This window comes from Mustelus asterias, chromosome 3 (assembly GCF_964213995.1).
Source record: "Mustelus asterias chromosome 3, sMusAst1.hap1.1, whole genome shotgun sequence".
Classification (NCBI taxonomy): Eukaryota; Metazoa; Chordata; class Chondrichthyes; order Carcharhiniformes; family Triakidae; genus Mustelus; species Mustelus asterias.
Window position 1 is genome coordinate 21,255,656 of NC_135803.1, and position 14,975 is coordinate 21,270,630.

The following is a 14,975-nucleotide window of genomic DNA, read 5'->3' on the forward strand; positions in this document are numbered from 1 at the left end:
TCTTTTGGACTTGCAGCATCATTCCTTTTAACATTTCATCAGTCCTGTCTATGAGACTTTCCCTTTTGTTCTTTTCTGCCTCTGAATTGGTTTGTAACCATCTCTAATGTTTGCGAGACAGAAGGTTGACGACTCTGAAACATTGAGCAGGATTTAATCCGGCCAGTTGCAGTGGGAAAGATGGTGGCCTGGGCCACTTAATTGTGGGCGAGGTGTCAGTCTCCCGGCTGTGAGAAAACAACATTGATGAGCCAATTGACACAAATTATCGCTGAGATCACTGGAAGTTAGCAGTGGCTCAGGGACTGAACAGGAGTCACGTGGCTTTTCTGTACCTCTGGAATGCCACCCAGCAACCCCTACGGGTTAGCCAGCAGCCTACCACACTGCCAATCTTCCTGCGCTCAAACAAGGGATCTGGCAATGGAAGAGGGGTGGGGATGAAAGCCACCCCCTGCCCTTGCCCCCGACCCTCCTGCCTACTCCCTCTTGTGGCTCCAATCCTGCCCTCACTCACCTGAGTCCAGGGGTCCAGTGACAATCCCTGATGGAGCCCATGGAGCACTCACAGCAGCAGCGAACCCTCCCAGCGGTGCTGCTGACACTGGTTTCAGATTGGTAGGCCGTTCTCGAGGTGGGATTTCTTTCACCCGGATGCTAAATCTTGGGGAAGGCCTAATGCTGGTCGGTTAAGTGCCTGAAAGCACTTAATTAGGGTGGGCCACCCCCATGGGAGCGACGCAGGTTTTGCAACAATTCTTCAATCAATGGGCAGGACACACATGGGAAAAGATTAATTCCGTCCACTCGGTGTCTCTCTCCACAAATGTTGTCTGACCCACTGAGTATTTCCAACATTTTCTGCTTTTATTATGGATGACAACTAGGCTCTGGGCCTAGCCTGGAGGGAAACAGGTAGAAAAGACACCTTTGGTTGTTATCATTTCCTACTGATCATCCCTCAAATACAACAATAGCTGAATCAGCTCAGTGGCACAGTGTTTAGCACTGCTGCCTTACAGTGTCAGGGACCAGGGTTCAATTCCTGGCTTGGGTGACTGTCTGTGCGGAATCTGCACGTTCCCCCTTTCTGCCTGGGTTTCCTCCGGATCCTCCGGTTTCCTCCCACAGTCTGAAAGACGTGCTGGTTATGTGCATTGGCCATGTTAAATTCTCCCTCAGTGTACCCGAACAGGCGCCAGAGTGTGGTGAATAGGGGATTTTCACAGTAACTTCACTGTAGTGTTAACGTAAGCCTACTTGTGACACTAATAAATAAACTTTAACTTTATCTCCAGCGTGCACTGAAATGAGTGTTTCTCACTCTTTAGTCGGCCACTCCTCTATTCTCTCTGCTTTCCTGTCCACCTCTTATTCCAATTGCCTCTCATATGCTGACTTTCATTGCAGAAGTCCTTTTCCGGGTTTCTGATATGTTATATGCTTCTGAACCTCTCCCACTTTCCCTTTACTCTCACCTGTCACGGAGATCTGGAGGCAGACTCGGAGCTCCAAGTCTTTGGAACCGTAGGAAGGATCTTGACTCTTTGGTGGTGGAACCTGAGGCACATCATGCGTGCGATGAGTAGGCAGGTCAGGGACGGAGGATGGGAGCTGGTGCTTGGGGATCAAGCTTGGGCTCAAAGAGGATTTGGGAAGCTGGGACTCAACTACAGAGCAATAGTTTGACCAGGAGTACAGGGACTGATAACCACATAAGCAACATTGCATTAATGGTCAAATAGTTGGGATGGATTAAAGCAGATCTGCAGGATATAATGCACGACTATAGAAAAGAAAAATCTTCACATATAAATACTGAATTCATGTTTTTCATTATATAAACACTCATATGAAATTATAATACCCAATTATAATTGTATAAATAACTAAGCTTTCAATTTATTATATCTGGTAGATGAAAGACTTCTTAATAAACTGTTTACAAAAAAGAAACAAAAATAATACATAAATTAGATTCCCAATGAAATTAAGATACACACAGCCAGTAATTAATATTGCAAACACACACCATTTCAGGACTGAGGGTTAGATTGCCAGTGCAAAGGCTGCATCTGGTCTTGGAGAGACCAGTGCAGAGACTGCATAGTCTATAGCTTGTGGGCATGCGAGGAGGGGAAAAGGAGCTTTGGGGTTCAGGCAAATCAGAGAGATGGATGATAAATTCAAAAGCAAAAGCTAAGAATTGGGAAATAGGCTTAAAAATATACAATGGAAAGTATGGGTCGAGAGCAAAGTATCCTGCAAAAAGATAGGAGACGGATAGGCTTGTGGTTTATTTTCAGTAACGAGGATAACAATTCCTCTCGAAGCCACTGTTACCTTGTTTGAACTGTGGTATATTGTCACTCGATTAATTCTGGTGGACTGGGGTTTGAAGCTTAAAATCTGGAAGTTCCGTTCATATATTTATCTATAAAAGAATGAAGATGACTTGTCTCGATTTGAGGGGGCTGGAAGGAATGGAGGGCAAGGCAGGGCGGTGGGGAGAACAGAACCATCACATGCCTCTCTACATTGCTCACCGCAGCAATCAACTGAGTCCTGAACACAATCAGTGACAACTGAAGATTTTTTAATGCAAAATCCCAATAGAGGAACATGGTTTATAACTGACCTTGGATGTACAGTTTATGATAGGATTGTTCCCCGCACCTGCCTGTAATCCAATTATCTAGAAAAATAATTGTAAGATTTAGTTTCAAAGCCAGCTATTTAAGTATACTTTCAAGCAGGTATGTCTTAAGGAATACTTACTCTATTCATTTTAACCAAGACACAAGGCTTTCCCTCATTATAGCCAAAACTGCTGTTGTTTGCTCCAGAGCAGTCACCCAGCATCGTTCGGTTAAATTGACATGCCTTTTTTATCAATATATGGGAAGGCTGTGTGAGGTATTCTCCAGGGTGACAGATAATATTTTTTTGTGCTTGTATCAAGTCGTCATAAGCTATTGAAAAGAAGTATTTCAAGAAGAATGAATTAAGCATACAAGGAATTCTAGAAAATACTCAAACTGGCCAATACTTACGTTTTAGAAAACCATCGAGAGCAGTCACGTATTTTTCATAAGACTTGGCGTCAGATTTGTTAAATACAATTTCCAGGGAAGAACCTACTTTTGGTCTAATCATAAGACCTATAAATAAAGGAAATAAATTGCAATTAGTTGTTTGAAATATCCAGGGACATTCCTTTCTTTCATTCTGGACAAATTCTGATCGTTACTTTATCAAAGATCTTTTCGCTGGCCCAGGTTTTGCAATAGTAATGACGGCGAAACTGTCGACATTTACCACCATTATACTTTTGGAACTGACAGCAACATCTCTAGTCTGTATATGCACAGTTAAACACGCTGAAGTTGTTGTCAGTGATCCTATACTTCTTCCCCATTGGGTGCATTGCTAACATTCCCCAAGCATCATCATGCATTCATATAGAAGATCCAATAAAACGATGAAAAGTTGCACTTTAATGCTATTAATCTTGTTGTACAAACTCTTGAAAAAGTTACACGTCGTTGAATGGGTTTTCTAATGACATACTAAGTTCATAATTACTGCTGAACACCTTTGCTGGCCCTCAAAAACTAACTATGTTTGTGAAATGTCAATTCCTGGATTTGGATTTTTAAAATTCAGATGTTTTCATAGAAACACTACAGTGCAGAAGGAGGCTATTCGACCCATCGAGTCTGCACTGACAACAATCCCACCCAGACCCTATCCCCACAAATTTACCCCCCTAATCCCTCTAACCTACACATCCTGGAACACTAAGGGGCAATTTAGCATGACCAATGAACTTAACCCACACATCTTTGGACTGTGGGAGGAAACCCACGCAGACACGGGGAGAATGTGCTGACTCCACACAGACAGTGACCCAAGCTGGGAATCAAACCCAGCTCCTTGGAGCTGTAAGGCAGCAGTGCTAACCACTGTATCACTGTGCCGCCAGTTTTAAAAGTGTATGATATTTCAGCTTGGCGAAAATCATCATTTCTCACTTTCAAATCAGGTTACCTCCCATACAACCCGCTAACGACCAGCCACTGCCTATTTCTTTCTTCAACAAAATATTGGACAGCATCAGAGTCTGGCGAAAAGTTCTAAAACACTCCGATGCACCTTTAGAACAAACGTGGTCACTCCTAGTGACAATTAATAATCTTGGCATGAATTAGGAGGTATAAAACAGTTGAATGTGTTCGAGAAATTAGATCTAGATATATGGCTGCATTTTCAATACACTAAAACAAAAGTCTTAGCCGTACCAGGTCAGAAAAAGAGGTGCTGCAATCAATGTTCCCTCCAGCCGTGCACCAGTCAATCCCTTGTGAGCATGGCCACAAAAAAACTTAAAGGACCCATACACCATTAAAAAAAAAGAGGGTACGTTGGTTGCCAGAATGGAGCTTTTTATATGAAGTCTGTACTTTTAAAAGTGGCAAAGGCTACAAACAGCCTACAATTAACATTTTATCAACTCAATGTTGAATCAGGAAAAATACCATAGATGTATGACACACTGTAGGCAAGGAATTAAAATTTGTTGGAAACCTGATGAAAATCAAACTGAAGACTGGGAAAGGTATTCTATATGGAAATTCCTATGTAAATAAATCAAATGGTGTCTCCTCTCAGTGAAACCTCGAGAATGGATAAAACCTCAGCATATCAATCATAAAATCCCTACCGTGCAGAAGGAGGCCTTTTGGCCCATCAAGTCTACACTGACCACAATCCCACCCAGGCCCTATATCCCCATAACGCCATGCATTTACGCCATGCTAGTCCCCCTGACACTAAGGGTCAATTTAGCACGGCCAATCCACCTAACCTGCACATCTTTGGACTGTGGAAGGAAACCGAAGCATCCGGAGGAAACCCACGCAGACACAGGGAGAATGTGCAAACTCCACACAGTGACCCAAGCCGGGAATCAAACCCGGGTCTATGAGGCAGCAGTGCTAACCACTGTGTCACCCATCGTCTGAGACATGTGAAAACAAGACTAATCCAGGACATGACTGACAGCTGAGACTGCTGAAAAGTCCCATCCTCAATCCAGATTGAGAATAGCCCAATGACGTAGGTTTGCTGATTCTGCTTGGTAACACACAGGTCAAAGCTGCAATTTTAAAGGGCAAACAACATCAGTTTACAAGAACATACAGACTTAAAACGCTTGACAGTTTATTTGGAACTAAACATAAGTCTGGACTATTGAAGCAAAGAAGGGTTGTACCTCTTCTCATGCAGAACACCACTTTATCTCACTTGTCAGAGGGTGATTGGTTGAAATAGCAGCAACATGGACTGTGAACATTCATGCCACATTGCTCCCACAGAGCTTGAAGCAGTTTTCCTGACATCAGTGGATGAAGTGCTTCCAATGGCGTTTTCCACTTTTAATATGAACATTTCCCTGAAGGATAATCAAGCTCAGACTGGAATTGTATTCTGACTGTAGTTCTCAGACTCATCCTGTCAAATCACTCATGCTCAAAACATCTGACCTTCTACTGAGGACTAGGCACATGATGCCAATATTCAGGACTGGCTAATCTAAGTGTACATCAAATTCTTCTTGCATAACAAAGCTGTTGCTGTGACTATCAAGAAGCCATTGCCAAAGATACATCAGGGATAGTCAGCATGGCTTCGTCAGAGGGAGGTCATGCTTAACAAATGCTTTGAGATGTGTAGGCGAGGGTAGTGCAGTCAATGTGGCTTATATGGATTTCAGCAAAGTCTTTAAAGTCATGGGAGACTTGTAAAGAAGGTAAATTCACATGGGATACATGGTAATTTGATAAAATGGATTCAAAATTGGCTCAGTTGTAGGAGACAGAGGGTGATGACAGAAGGCTACTTTAGTGACTGAAAGCCAGTGTTCAGTGGCGTACCACAGGGATCTATGTTGGGCCCCCTATTATTTGTTATTTATATAAATGACATTGATGACAATGTGGGGTGTAGAATTAGTAAGTTTGTGGATGTCACAAAGATTGGCCAGGTGGTTAACAGCGAGGCAGAATGTCTTGGGCTACAAGAAGATATTGACGGAACGGTCAAATGGACAGATGGAATTTAACCCAGAAAAGTGTGAGGTGATACACTTAGAAGGAGTAATTTGACAAGAAAGTATTCAATGAATGGTAGGACACTAGGACGTTCTGTGGAACAAAGGGACCTTGGCGGGTTTGTTCAGAGATCTCTGAAGGTGGAAGGGCATGTTAGTAAGGTGGTGAAAAAGACATATGCGACACTTGCCTTTATCAATTGAGGCAGAGATTACAAAAGCAGAGAAGTCATGTTGGAGTTGTATAGAACATTGGTGAGGCCACAGCTGGAGTGCTGTGTGCAGTTTTGGTGGCCAAATGATAGGAAGGATGTGATTGCACTGGAGGGGGTGCAGAGGAGATTCACCAGAATGCTGCCTGGGATGGACGTTTAAGTTATGAAGAGAGGTTGGGTAGGCTTGGGTTGTTTTTATTGGAGCAGAGAAGACTGAGGGGTGACCTGATCGAGGTGTACAACATTATGAGGGACATGGACAGAGTGGATAGGGAGCAGTTGTTCCCCTTAGTTGAAGGGTGAGTCACAAGGGGACATAGATTAAAGGAAAGGGGCAGGAAGTTTAGGGGAAGATGTGAGGATAAACCTTTTTACCCAAAGGGTGGTGACAGTCTGGAATGCACTGCCTGGGAGAGTGATGGAGGTGGGTTGCCTCACATCTTTTACAAAGCACCTGGATGAGCACTTGGCATGTCATAACATTCAAGGCTATGGGCCAAGTGCTAGCAGATGGAATTAAGCAGGAGTTCAGGTGTTTCTAATGTGTTGGAGAGAACTCGATGGTCCAAAGGCCTCTTCTGTGCTGTATGATTCTATGAGGCGGTGTGCTACTCACTGTGGCAGGATCTTGTCCTGCCGTTGTCAATGGAGTTTCCCGCTGAACAACCTCCTTGCTGCTAGGAAGCCCGTGGCAGGGGTGCACCATTGGCGGGACCGTAAGATCCCACCAGGGTGAACGCCAGCAGGATTTTGGTGGTATTCAACATCAGATCAGATGGCTAGCCAATTTGGAGGGCAATTGGATGATATCTTAAACTTCTCCTTATGAATTAAGACATTAAGTGCAGAGATTCAAGATAGACAAAATTGAATTTAATTTTCAGGACAACAAAGTCATGGAATAGAACTCCAGTTTTCTTGCTCTTGAGTGATCTCTTTAATAGCTCCAGTCTGTAACAGCTTGTGTACAGAACTGTATTCACAAACCTACGCACAAGAATGTGCAAGATTTTCTCATAACCTTCTAAATCTGTGACCCCTACAACATTTAAGAGCAACAACAGCAGATGCATGGGAACATGTGTCTATGATTCTAACATCACTCTGAAGTTCCCCTCTGAGTCACGCACCACACTGACTTGGAATTATATCACTGTTGCCTCACTGTCACGGAGTCAAAATCCAGAAGCTTCCTACGTAACAGTGCTGTGGATGTATCTAAACCTGATTGACTTCAGTGGTTCAAGTAGGCAACTTGCCTCCACTTTCTCAAAGGCAGTTAGGAATGGGATTAAATGCTGGCCTTCTCAGCATTGCTCAAATCCGACAATGAATGAATAAAATGAAAGTCTCCATCATCTATGCCTCTAAAGGAACAATCGTTCAATTACAGCAGAAGTCAGTTACATAAATATTTAAGAAATAGGAGCTGGAGTAGGTCAAAATAGTCCCTTCAGCCTCCCTCACCATCCAATAAGATCATGGTTCATCTTTAACCTCACCTTGACTTTTCTACCCAATCCTCATCGCCATCCTATACTTCAAAAATCTATCCATCCAGCATTTAATATTCTCAATAACTGAGAATTTACAACCCTCTGGGGTGAGGATTCCAAAGCTTCACAAGCCTCTGAGTGAAGAAAATTCTCACCTTAGTTCTAAATGATCACCCCCTTATCTTGAGACCGTACCCCCCCCCCCAGTTCTAGACCATTCAGTTAGCAGAACCAGCTGCTCAGCATCTACCCTCCCAGCACTTTAATATGTCTCAATGAGGTCACCCCTCATTCTTCTAAACAGGCCCATTCTACTCATAGGATAAACCCAGGAATCAGTCTAATGCGCAATTGTTACATCCCCTCTAAGGCAAGTATATCCTTCCTGTGGTACAGAGAACAGAACTGTACACAGTATTTCAAGTGGGGTCTCACCAAAATCAAGTGCAACTACAGCAAGAATTCCTTACCCTTACACCCCAACACCTTTGCAATAAAGGCCAACCTACCATTTGCTCTTCCAAACTGCATGTTAACATTCTGTTTTTCATGTGCCCAGGACACGCATATATGTGCTAAGAATGCTGCAAGTGGTAGCAGGGAGGCTCCTGGAGGTTTGCACAGCTCCACCCAGGGCTGCCCGCATGGTATCTCAGGCAAGGCATCCCTGACTAGTACCAGAGGCCTCAGAAGGAGCATTATCCTGATGGCATATAACCCTACTGACTGATGTAATGCCAGAATGCCTAATTTGTGTGTTGTTTGGATTTGACCGGGACTGTTACTGCATCCTCAAAGGGAGGGCACAGGTTCCAGTGCCATCCACACAAAGGGTGCACCATATTTGGGGGCTGTAGTGGCAATGACTCTGAGTCTGCAATGCAACAAGGAGATGGAGCAGAAGCTGCAGAGAGTGAAAGTTCTGCACAATGCCCTCTACCTAATTGAAGCTGAAGTCCACCAAGTTTAAGTGCTGCCCACCTCCACTGTAATCACAACTTGAAAAGTAGACAATTCTTAGCCCATAACAGTATCTCACCATTTAAATAGTATGCCACTTTGCAATTTTCCCTACCAAAGTAAATAACCTCGCAATTCCTCACATTATTCTTCATCTGGCATCTCATTGCCAACTAGCCTAATCTGTCTCTATCCCTTTGCCTCATTTTGTCCTCTTCACTTTTACTTTTCCATTTAACTTTGTATCATCGGCAAACTTGGATACATGAGTCTCGGCCCTTTCATCTAGATCATAAATACAGATTGTAAATAGCTAAGCACCAATCATTTTAGAACCCCAATATGAACAATTTGTTTTCTGTTCTTCAACCAATCTTCTATCAACACCAGCTTCATGCACATTTGTCTTGAACAGCATCTGGCACCTTACTGAATGCTTTCTGAAAATCCACTAGTTCCCCTTTACTTACCCTGCTAGTTACATCTTCATCATGGATTTGTCAGGCACGATTTCACTTTCATAAAAGCAGGCTGACTCAGTCTAACCATGTTATCATTTGCTTGATGCCCTGTTACTAATTCCTTAATCATGAGGTCCAGCATTTTCTGACAAATAATGTCAGGCCAATTGGCCTGTAAGGTCCCTCCCTTTCTCGGATAATGGTGTTACATTTGCTAACTTCCAATCCAATGGGGCCACTCCAGAATTTTTAAAAGATCATAAACAATGCATTCACTCTATGCAGCTACCTCATTTAGAAGCTTAGGATACATGTCGTCAGATACAAGGGATTTGTCTGCTTTTAGTCCTATTCACTTCTCCACTACTTTTTCTTTACTAATAATTAGTTACTTCAAGTTTCTCACTCTCATTAGCTCTTGATTCCCCACTATCATTGGTAGGGTCTGTCTTCTAGCATGAAGACAAACATAAAATATTGGTTTAACGTCTCTCCATTTTCTTATTCCCATTATAATTTCTCCTGTCTCAGACTCTAAAGGGCCCATGTTTACTTTTGCACTCTCTTCTGCTTTCTTAAAATAACTCACAGAAGTTCTCACAATTAGGGCGGAATTTTCCTCACTGTTTTGCGGTGGCGAAAACGGCCTGCCATTGGCCAGCCGTGGGATCTTCTGGTCCCACTGGTGCAAACCGGTTTTCCCATTATTCTCATCCTCCACCACGAGGGGAACCCACGGCGGGAGGTTGCTGTTGGCGGGAGTGGAAGATCCCACTGATGGTAATGGCAGGAAAACTTTGGCCTTTGTTTTTATATGTCTTGCTATGTTACTTTCTGTATTTTTGCCTTCTTTTGTCAATTTTTTTTTGGTTACCCTTTGCTGGTTTCTAAAACTTCTTCAATCTTCACGGCTTACTAATCTCCTTGGCAATATTACAAGCTTCTAATACTAATCTAACATTTTCCTTAACTTCTTAAATTGGCCACAAATGGATCACTCTTCTTGTGGAGCTTCTTATTTCTCCACAAAGTATATATTCATTGAGTTATAGAGTCAGAGACATGGAGGTTTACAGCATAGAAATAGGCCCTTCGGCCCAACTTGTCCATGCCGCCCTTATTTTTTCTTTAAAACCCCTAAACTAATCCCAATTGCCCCCATTTGGCCCATATCCCTCTATACTCATCGTACCCATGTAACTATCTAAATGCTTTTTAAAAGATAAAATTGTACCCGCCTCTACTACTACCTCTGGCAGCTTGTTCCGGACACTCACCATCCTCTGTGTGAAACAATTGCCCCTCCGGACACTTTTGTATCTCTCCCCTCTCACCTTAAACCTATGCCCTCTAGTTTTAGACTCCTCTACCTTTGGGAAAAGATATTGACTATCTACCTTGTCTATGCCCCTCATTATTTTATAGACCTCTATAAGGTCACCCCGCAGCCTCCTACACGCCAGAGAAAAAAGTCCCAGTCTATTCAGCCTCTCCTTATAACTCAATCCACCAAGTCCCGGTAGCATCCTAGTAAATCTTTTCTGCACTCTTTCTAGTTTAATAATATCCTTTCTATAATAGGGTGACCTGAATTGCACACAGTATTCCAAGTGCGGCCTTACCAATGTCTTGTACAACTTCAACAAGACGTCCCATATCCTGTATTCAATGTTCTGACCGATGAAACCAAGCAATGCCGAATGCCTTCTTCACCACTCTGTTCACCGGTGACTCCACTTTCAAGCAGCTATGAACATGTACCCCTAGATCTCTTTGTTCTTTAACTCTCCCCAATGCCCTACCATTAACTGAGTAAGTCCTGCCCTGGTTCAATCTACCAAAATGCATTACCTCGCATTTGTCTAAATTAAACTCCATCCGCCATTCATCAGGCCACTGGCCCAATTGATCAAGATAATTCATTGAGAATTAAGAAATATTTATTTTAAAATTTGTCATTTTGTATGTACTTTACCAATCTACCTTAGCCTATTGGATACTCATCCTGATTGATTCCACTGTGTGTTGGTTTAGGAAACTGTCTCGAAAGCATCCGATGAACTTGTCCTCCAGACTATTTTGGTCCATTTGATTTGTCCAGTCTATGATTAAAGTTCCTGATGATTATTGGATTGCATTTAACAAGCTCTTCCTAGTTCTTGGTTAACACTTTGTACAACAGTACAGCTAATATTAAGGGGCCTGTAAACTACTCTCAGAAGTGTTTTCTAACCCTTCTTATTTTTTACCTCTACTCATACTGAGTTCAGCCAAAAGCATCCTTTGTAACTGTGTTTGTGTGCTTCTTTATTATCTGGCTACCATTCCTCCTTCTCCAAATGTTATATACCCTGGAATATTTAGTTCCTAACCTTGGTCACCTAGCAACCATGGGTGAGATTTTATGGTCTCATTTCACTCCCATACAGATGGATGTAGAAAAGAATTACTGCTGAGTGAAGATGGAAGTTCTGCCTCTGTTTCCGCCTCCAGCTATTTTCAGTGGAGTGGGGAGTGCGGACACCCCACATATTGCTGGCATTTCAGAACCTCTGAAACTTTCATCAAAGTGGCTGCATTTTGGAAACCATCTTAAATCACATCTGCAAAGTAGAGGTGTGAAACCATGATCAGAAGTGGGAAGACTATAAAAGTTGTATTGCCTCCTTAACAGTCCATCGTGAAATGCTGAATTAAATGTGTTTACTGAAGTGACTGATGACAATGCTGTGATTGGAAAATGTAAGTGACTGTTAAATAATTTGGTTGCCAGGTTGTTATTTCTGACAGCTAGCACGCTATCAAGTGAAAGAACTCCATTGTAAAAGGAAAAATGTCTTCATATGCGTTAGAATAGATTATCCACTGGGTAAAGTGCTATTCTGCATTGCACACTATTGAAAGCCCAGCTTAGTGTGATATCCAGAGCTAATTGTTTAAACATTCTCCTACTCTGCTCATACATAGCAATGACTATTCGATCAAACTCAATTCCCTCCAGTTGTTGCTTTGAGCATTTAGATAAAGCACCTTTAATTTAAACTTTCCAGCTTTTTGTCCCTGATTTGACACTGATGCACTAACATTGTCCCTTCAAATCACAATCTGCCATTGTTACCCAGACCGCTACACTGCTCTACAGCTTTGATTTATCTTGTAAATGTATAAATTTCCCTGCAGCTGAACACACCCCCCCCCTCCCCGCCCACTACATCCTTCTCCACTCTTTTTAGTTTAAAGCCCTAGTTATTCAGTTCACCCAGACACAGGCACAAAGTTGCCTTAAGTGGAATGTATCCCAAAGAATCAGCTCCCTCTTTCTCCAGTATACCTCAAAACCCCCGTCTCCCATAAAACCTTTTGAGCCATGCATTTATTCAATTTTCTGATCTGTTTGACCCCTATACCTATTTGTTTTGTTGTTGCTTTTAAGGGAAGTCTTTATGATTGTTAAATGGAAGTTTTAGAGAACATATTTTCACTTATGAGAAACCAATGTCGGGGTAATCAGATATTCATTAATAAGCCAAAAGGAAATTTAGGAGAAACCTCTTTACCTAGGGAACGGTTAGAATGGGGAGTTTGTTTCACCATTTAAGGGGAAGCCAGACAAATACAAGTGCTAAAGGATTAGAAGGATACATTCATGGGGGTTGATTGAGCGTGGGGCTCAAGAGGTTTGTGTGGATCATAATGAACATGGACAAATGACCTGTTTCCCTGCTAGAAATACGAAGCCTAGAAATATTTTCATTCAGAATTAACCAGCCAGCAATGTCAGCTCATCCTGCCCATACATTGTCTTTCTTCAGGAATAAAGAGTCTCCGCTGCCTTTTGCAGTTATCCAACTGGAGACTGTACCTACTTAAAATCTAACATTACCTAACTCCCAACCACTCAGTTAATGCACCCAGATAACATTTCACTGTATATCGAAGAACAAAAAGTGCAAGATTGGCCATTTAGAGGCAGCCACCCAAAAGAGACAAGGGGTTCAATAACATGGGGACCAATGTATAGTGGGGGAGAAACTCATGGCCTGCAACCCACCTCCCCCCCCCCCCCCCCACCACCAACCCCCCCCCTCCCCCCCCCCACCACCAACCCCCCCCCTCCCCCCCCACCACCAACCCCCCCCCCCCCCCCCCCCCTCCCCCCCACCCCACCTCAACCTTCCAACTTCCAAGGTGAAAAGTCGGTAGAAGTTAACATGCTCCACACTGACCCGCCATGCAGCCATAGTGTATTGCAGGCCCAGCTAAAGGAGGGCTGAGTGGGACCTCCACCCCTCACTGGAGAGGAGGTTTCACTGTAGGTTTGTCTGGCAGCTCCATCCGTCCCGGCAGCACCAACAGCATGTTAGTGGCAGCTGCAGGGCTTGCAGCAGGTAAGTGCAGGGTCTTGGGCACAGTGGGGTGGGGATTTAAGACAGGTAGAAAGGAAGGGGGGAGGTGGGGAGATTCGATCTTAGGGGGCCACCCTGCCATTGGAAAGGGCAGCCCCCGAAAACTGATTCCCTTTCTCTCCCGTCCTTTGAAGTTTTTTTAAAAATCAGGCTGCCCGCTGCTGCCCAGGCCAAACATTTTATGGTGTGAGCAGTGTATTATCAGAGTCAACTGGTTTCATAACCAGCCTAATTAGCCCTTGATTGCTTATTTGAATATAGAGGCAGGCTTCCAATCTTAGCAGCCCCACCCCTGGGGGGTGAGCAGGTAGGCGGTGGGGTGGGCATGTAAAATATAGCCCAAAGTGTGCAAAAAAGAAAAAATATGGCACAATAAACAAAATTGCCCAACGGATTGAAGTCGATTTGATTTGAATTTGAATGGGTGCTGAGAGAATGTTTCCCATTATGAGAGGGACTCGAAATGGGGGACACAGTTTAAAAATAAGGGGTCAACAGAAGAGTGAATTGCTGTCCGGGTGCAGGGCAAATATGGCGCCCAGATGTTGGAGTCTACGAGGTGACAGCAGGATGAACCACCTCTTGCCCGCCCTACCACGAGATTCAACATGCTTCTTATTTTTTTAAAAGTTTATTTACTAGTCACAAGGCTTACATTAACACTGCCATGAAGTTACTGTGAATTTCCCCTAACTGCCACAGTCCGGCGCCTGTTCGGGTCAATGCACCTAAGCAGCATGTCTTTTAGAATGCGAGAGGAAACCGGAGCACCTGGAGGAAACCCACGCAGACACGGGGAGAACGTGCAAACTCCGCACAGACAGTGACCCAAGCCGGGAATCGCACCCGGGTCCCTGGTGCTGTGAGGCAGCAGTGCTAACCACTGTGCTACCATGGCTGCTGCATTGTTAAGGAGCTGAACAAATAAAATTAATAATGCAGAACAATAATGGGAAACATTTAAAAAGATGATCAGAGTGCAAGGAAAATATATTCCACTAATAGGAAAGAACAAACCAAAAACTGGTGGCCCTTCATGGGTGAATAAAGATAAAGGAACAATTGAGTGTTAGGAAAGAGGCATACTTTAAATACATAGACAGCAGAGGAGCGTAGGACAAGAGAGAATATGAAGACATTAGTAGAGAAGTCAAAAAACAGTTACAAAGGCATGAGGAACTATGAAATTAAATTATCCTTGGAACATAAAACAAAACAGTAAATTATTTTAAAGGCAGATCATCAATAAAAAAGGGAGGTTGTGATGGGAGAAGGACCATGAAAGGATACTCATGATAATACCACAGGAAACAACAGAGAGATGG

General features: G+C 43.3%; 1 protein-coding gene across 1 annotated transcript in view; it reads right to left on the reverse strand.

Moving 5' to 3' along the window:
- atp1b3a (ATPase Na+/K+ transporting subunit beta 3a) overlaps window positions 1-14,975 on the reverse strand; it is a 43,930-nt gene that overhangs the window by 12,512 nt on the left and 16,443 nt on the right. Inside the window, exons 3-5 of the mRNA XM_078205807.1 lie at window positions 3,054-3,161; window positions 2,779-2,972; window positions 2,639-2,695 (exon numbers count right to left, since the gene is read on the reverse strand). Of these exons, the coding sequence (XP_078061933.1) occupies window positions 2,639-2,695; window positions 2,779-2,972; window positions 3,054-3,161 (359 nt within the window). The remainder of the gene's footprint in view (window positions 1-2,638; window positions 2,696-2,778; window positions 2,973-3,053; window positions 3,162-14,975) is intronic.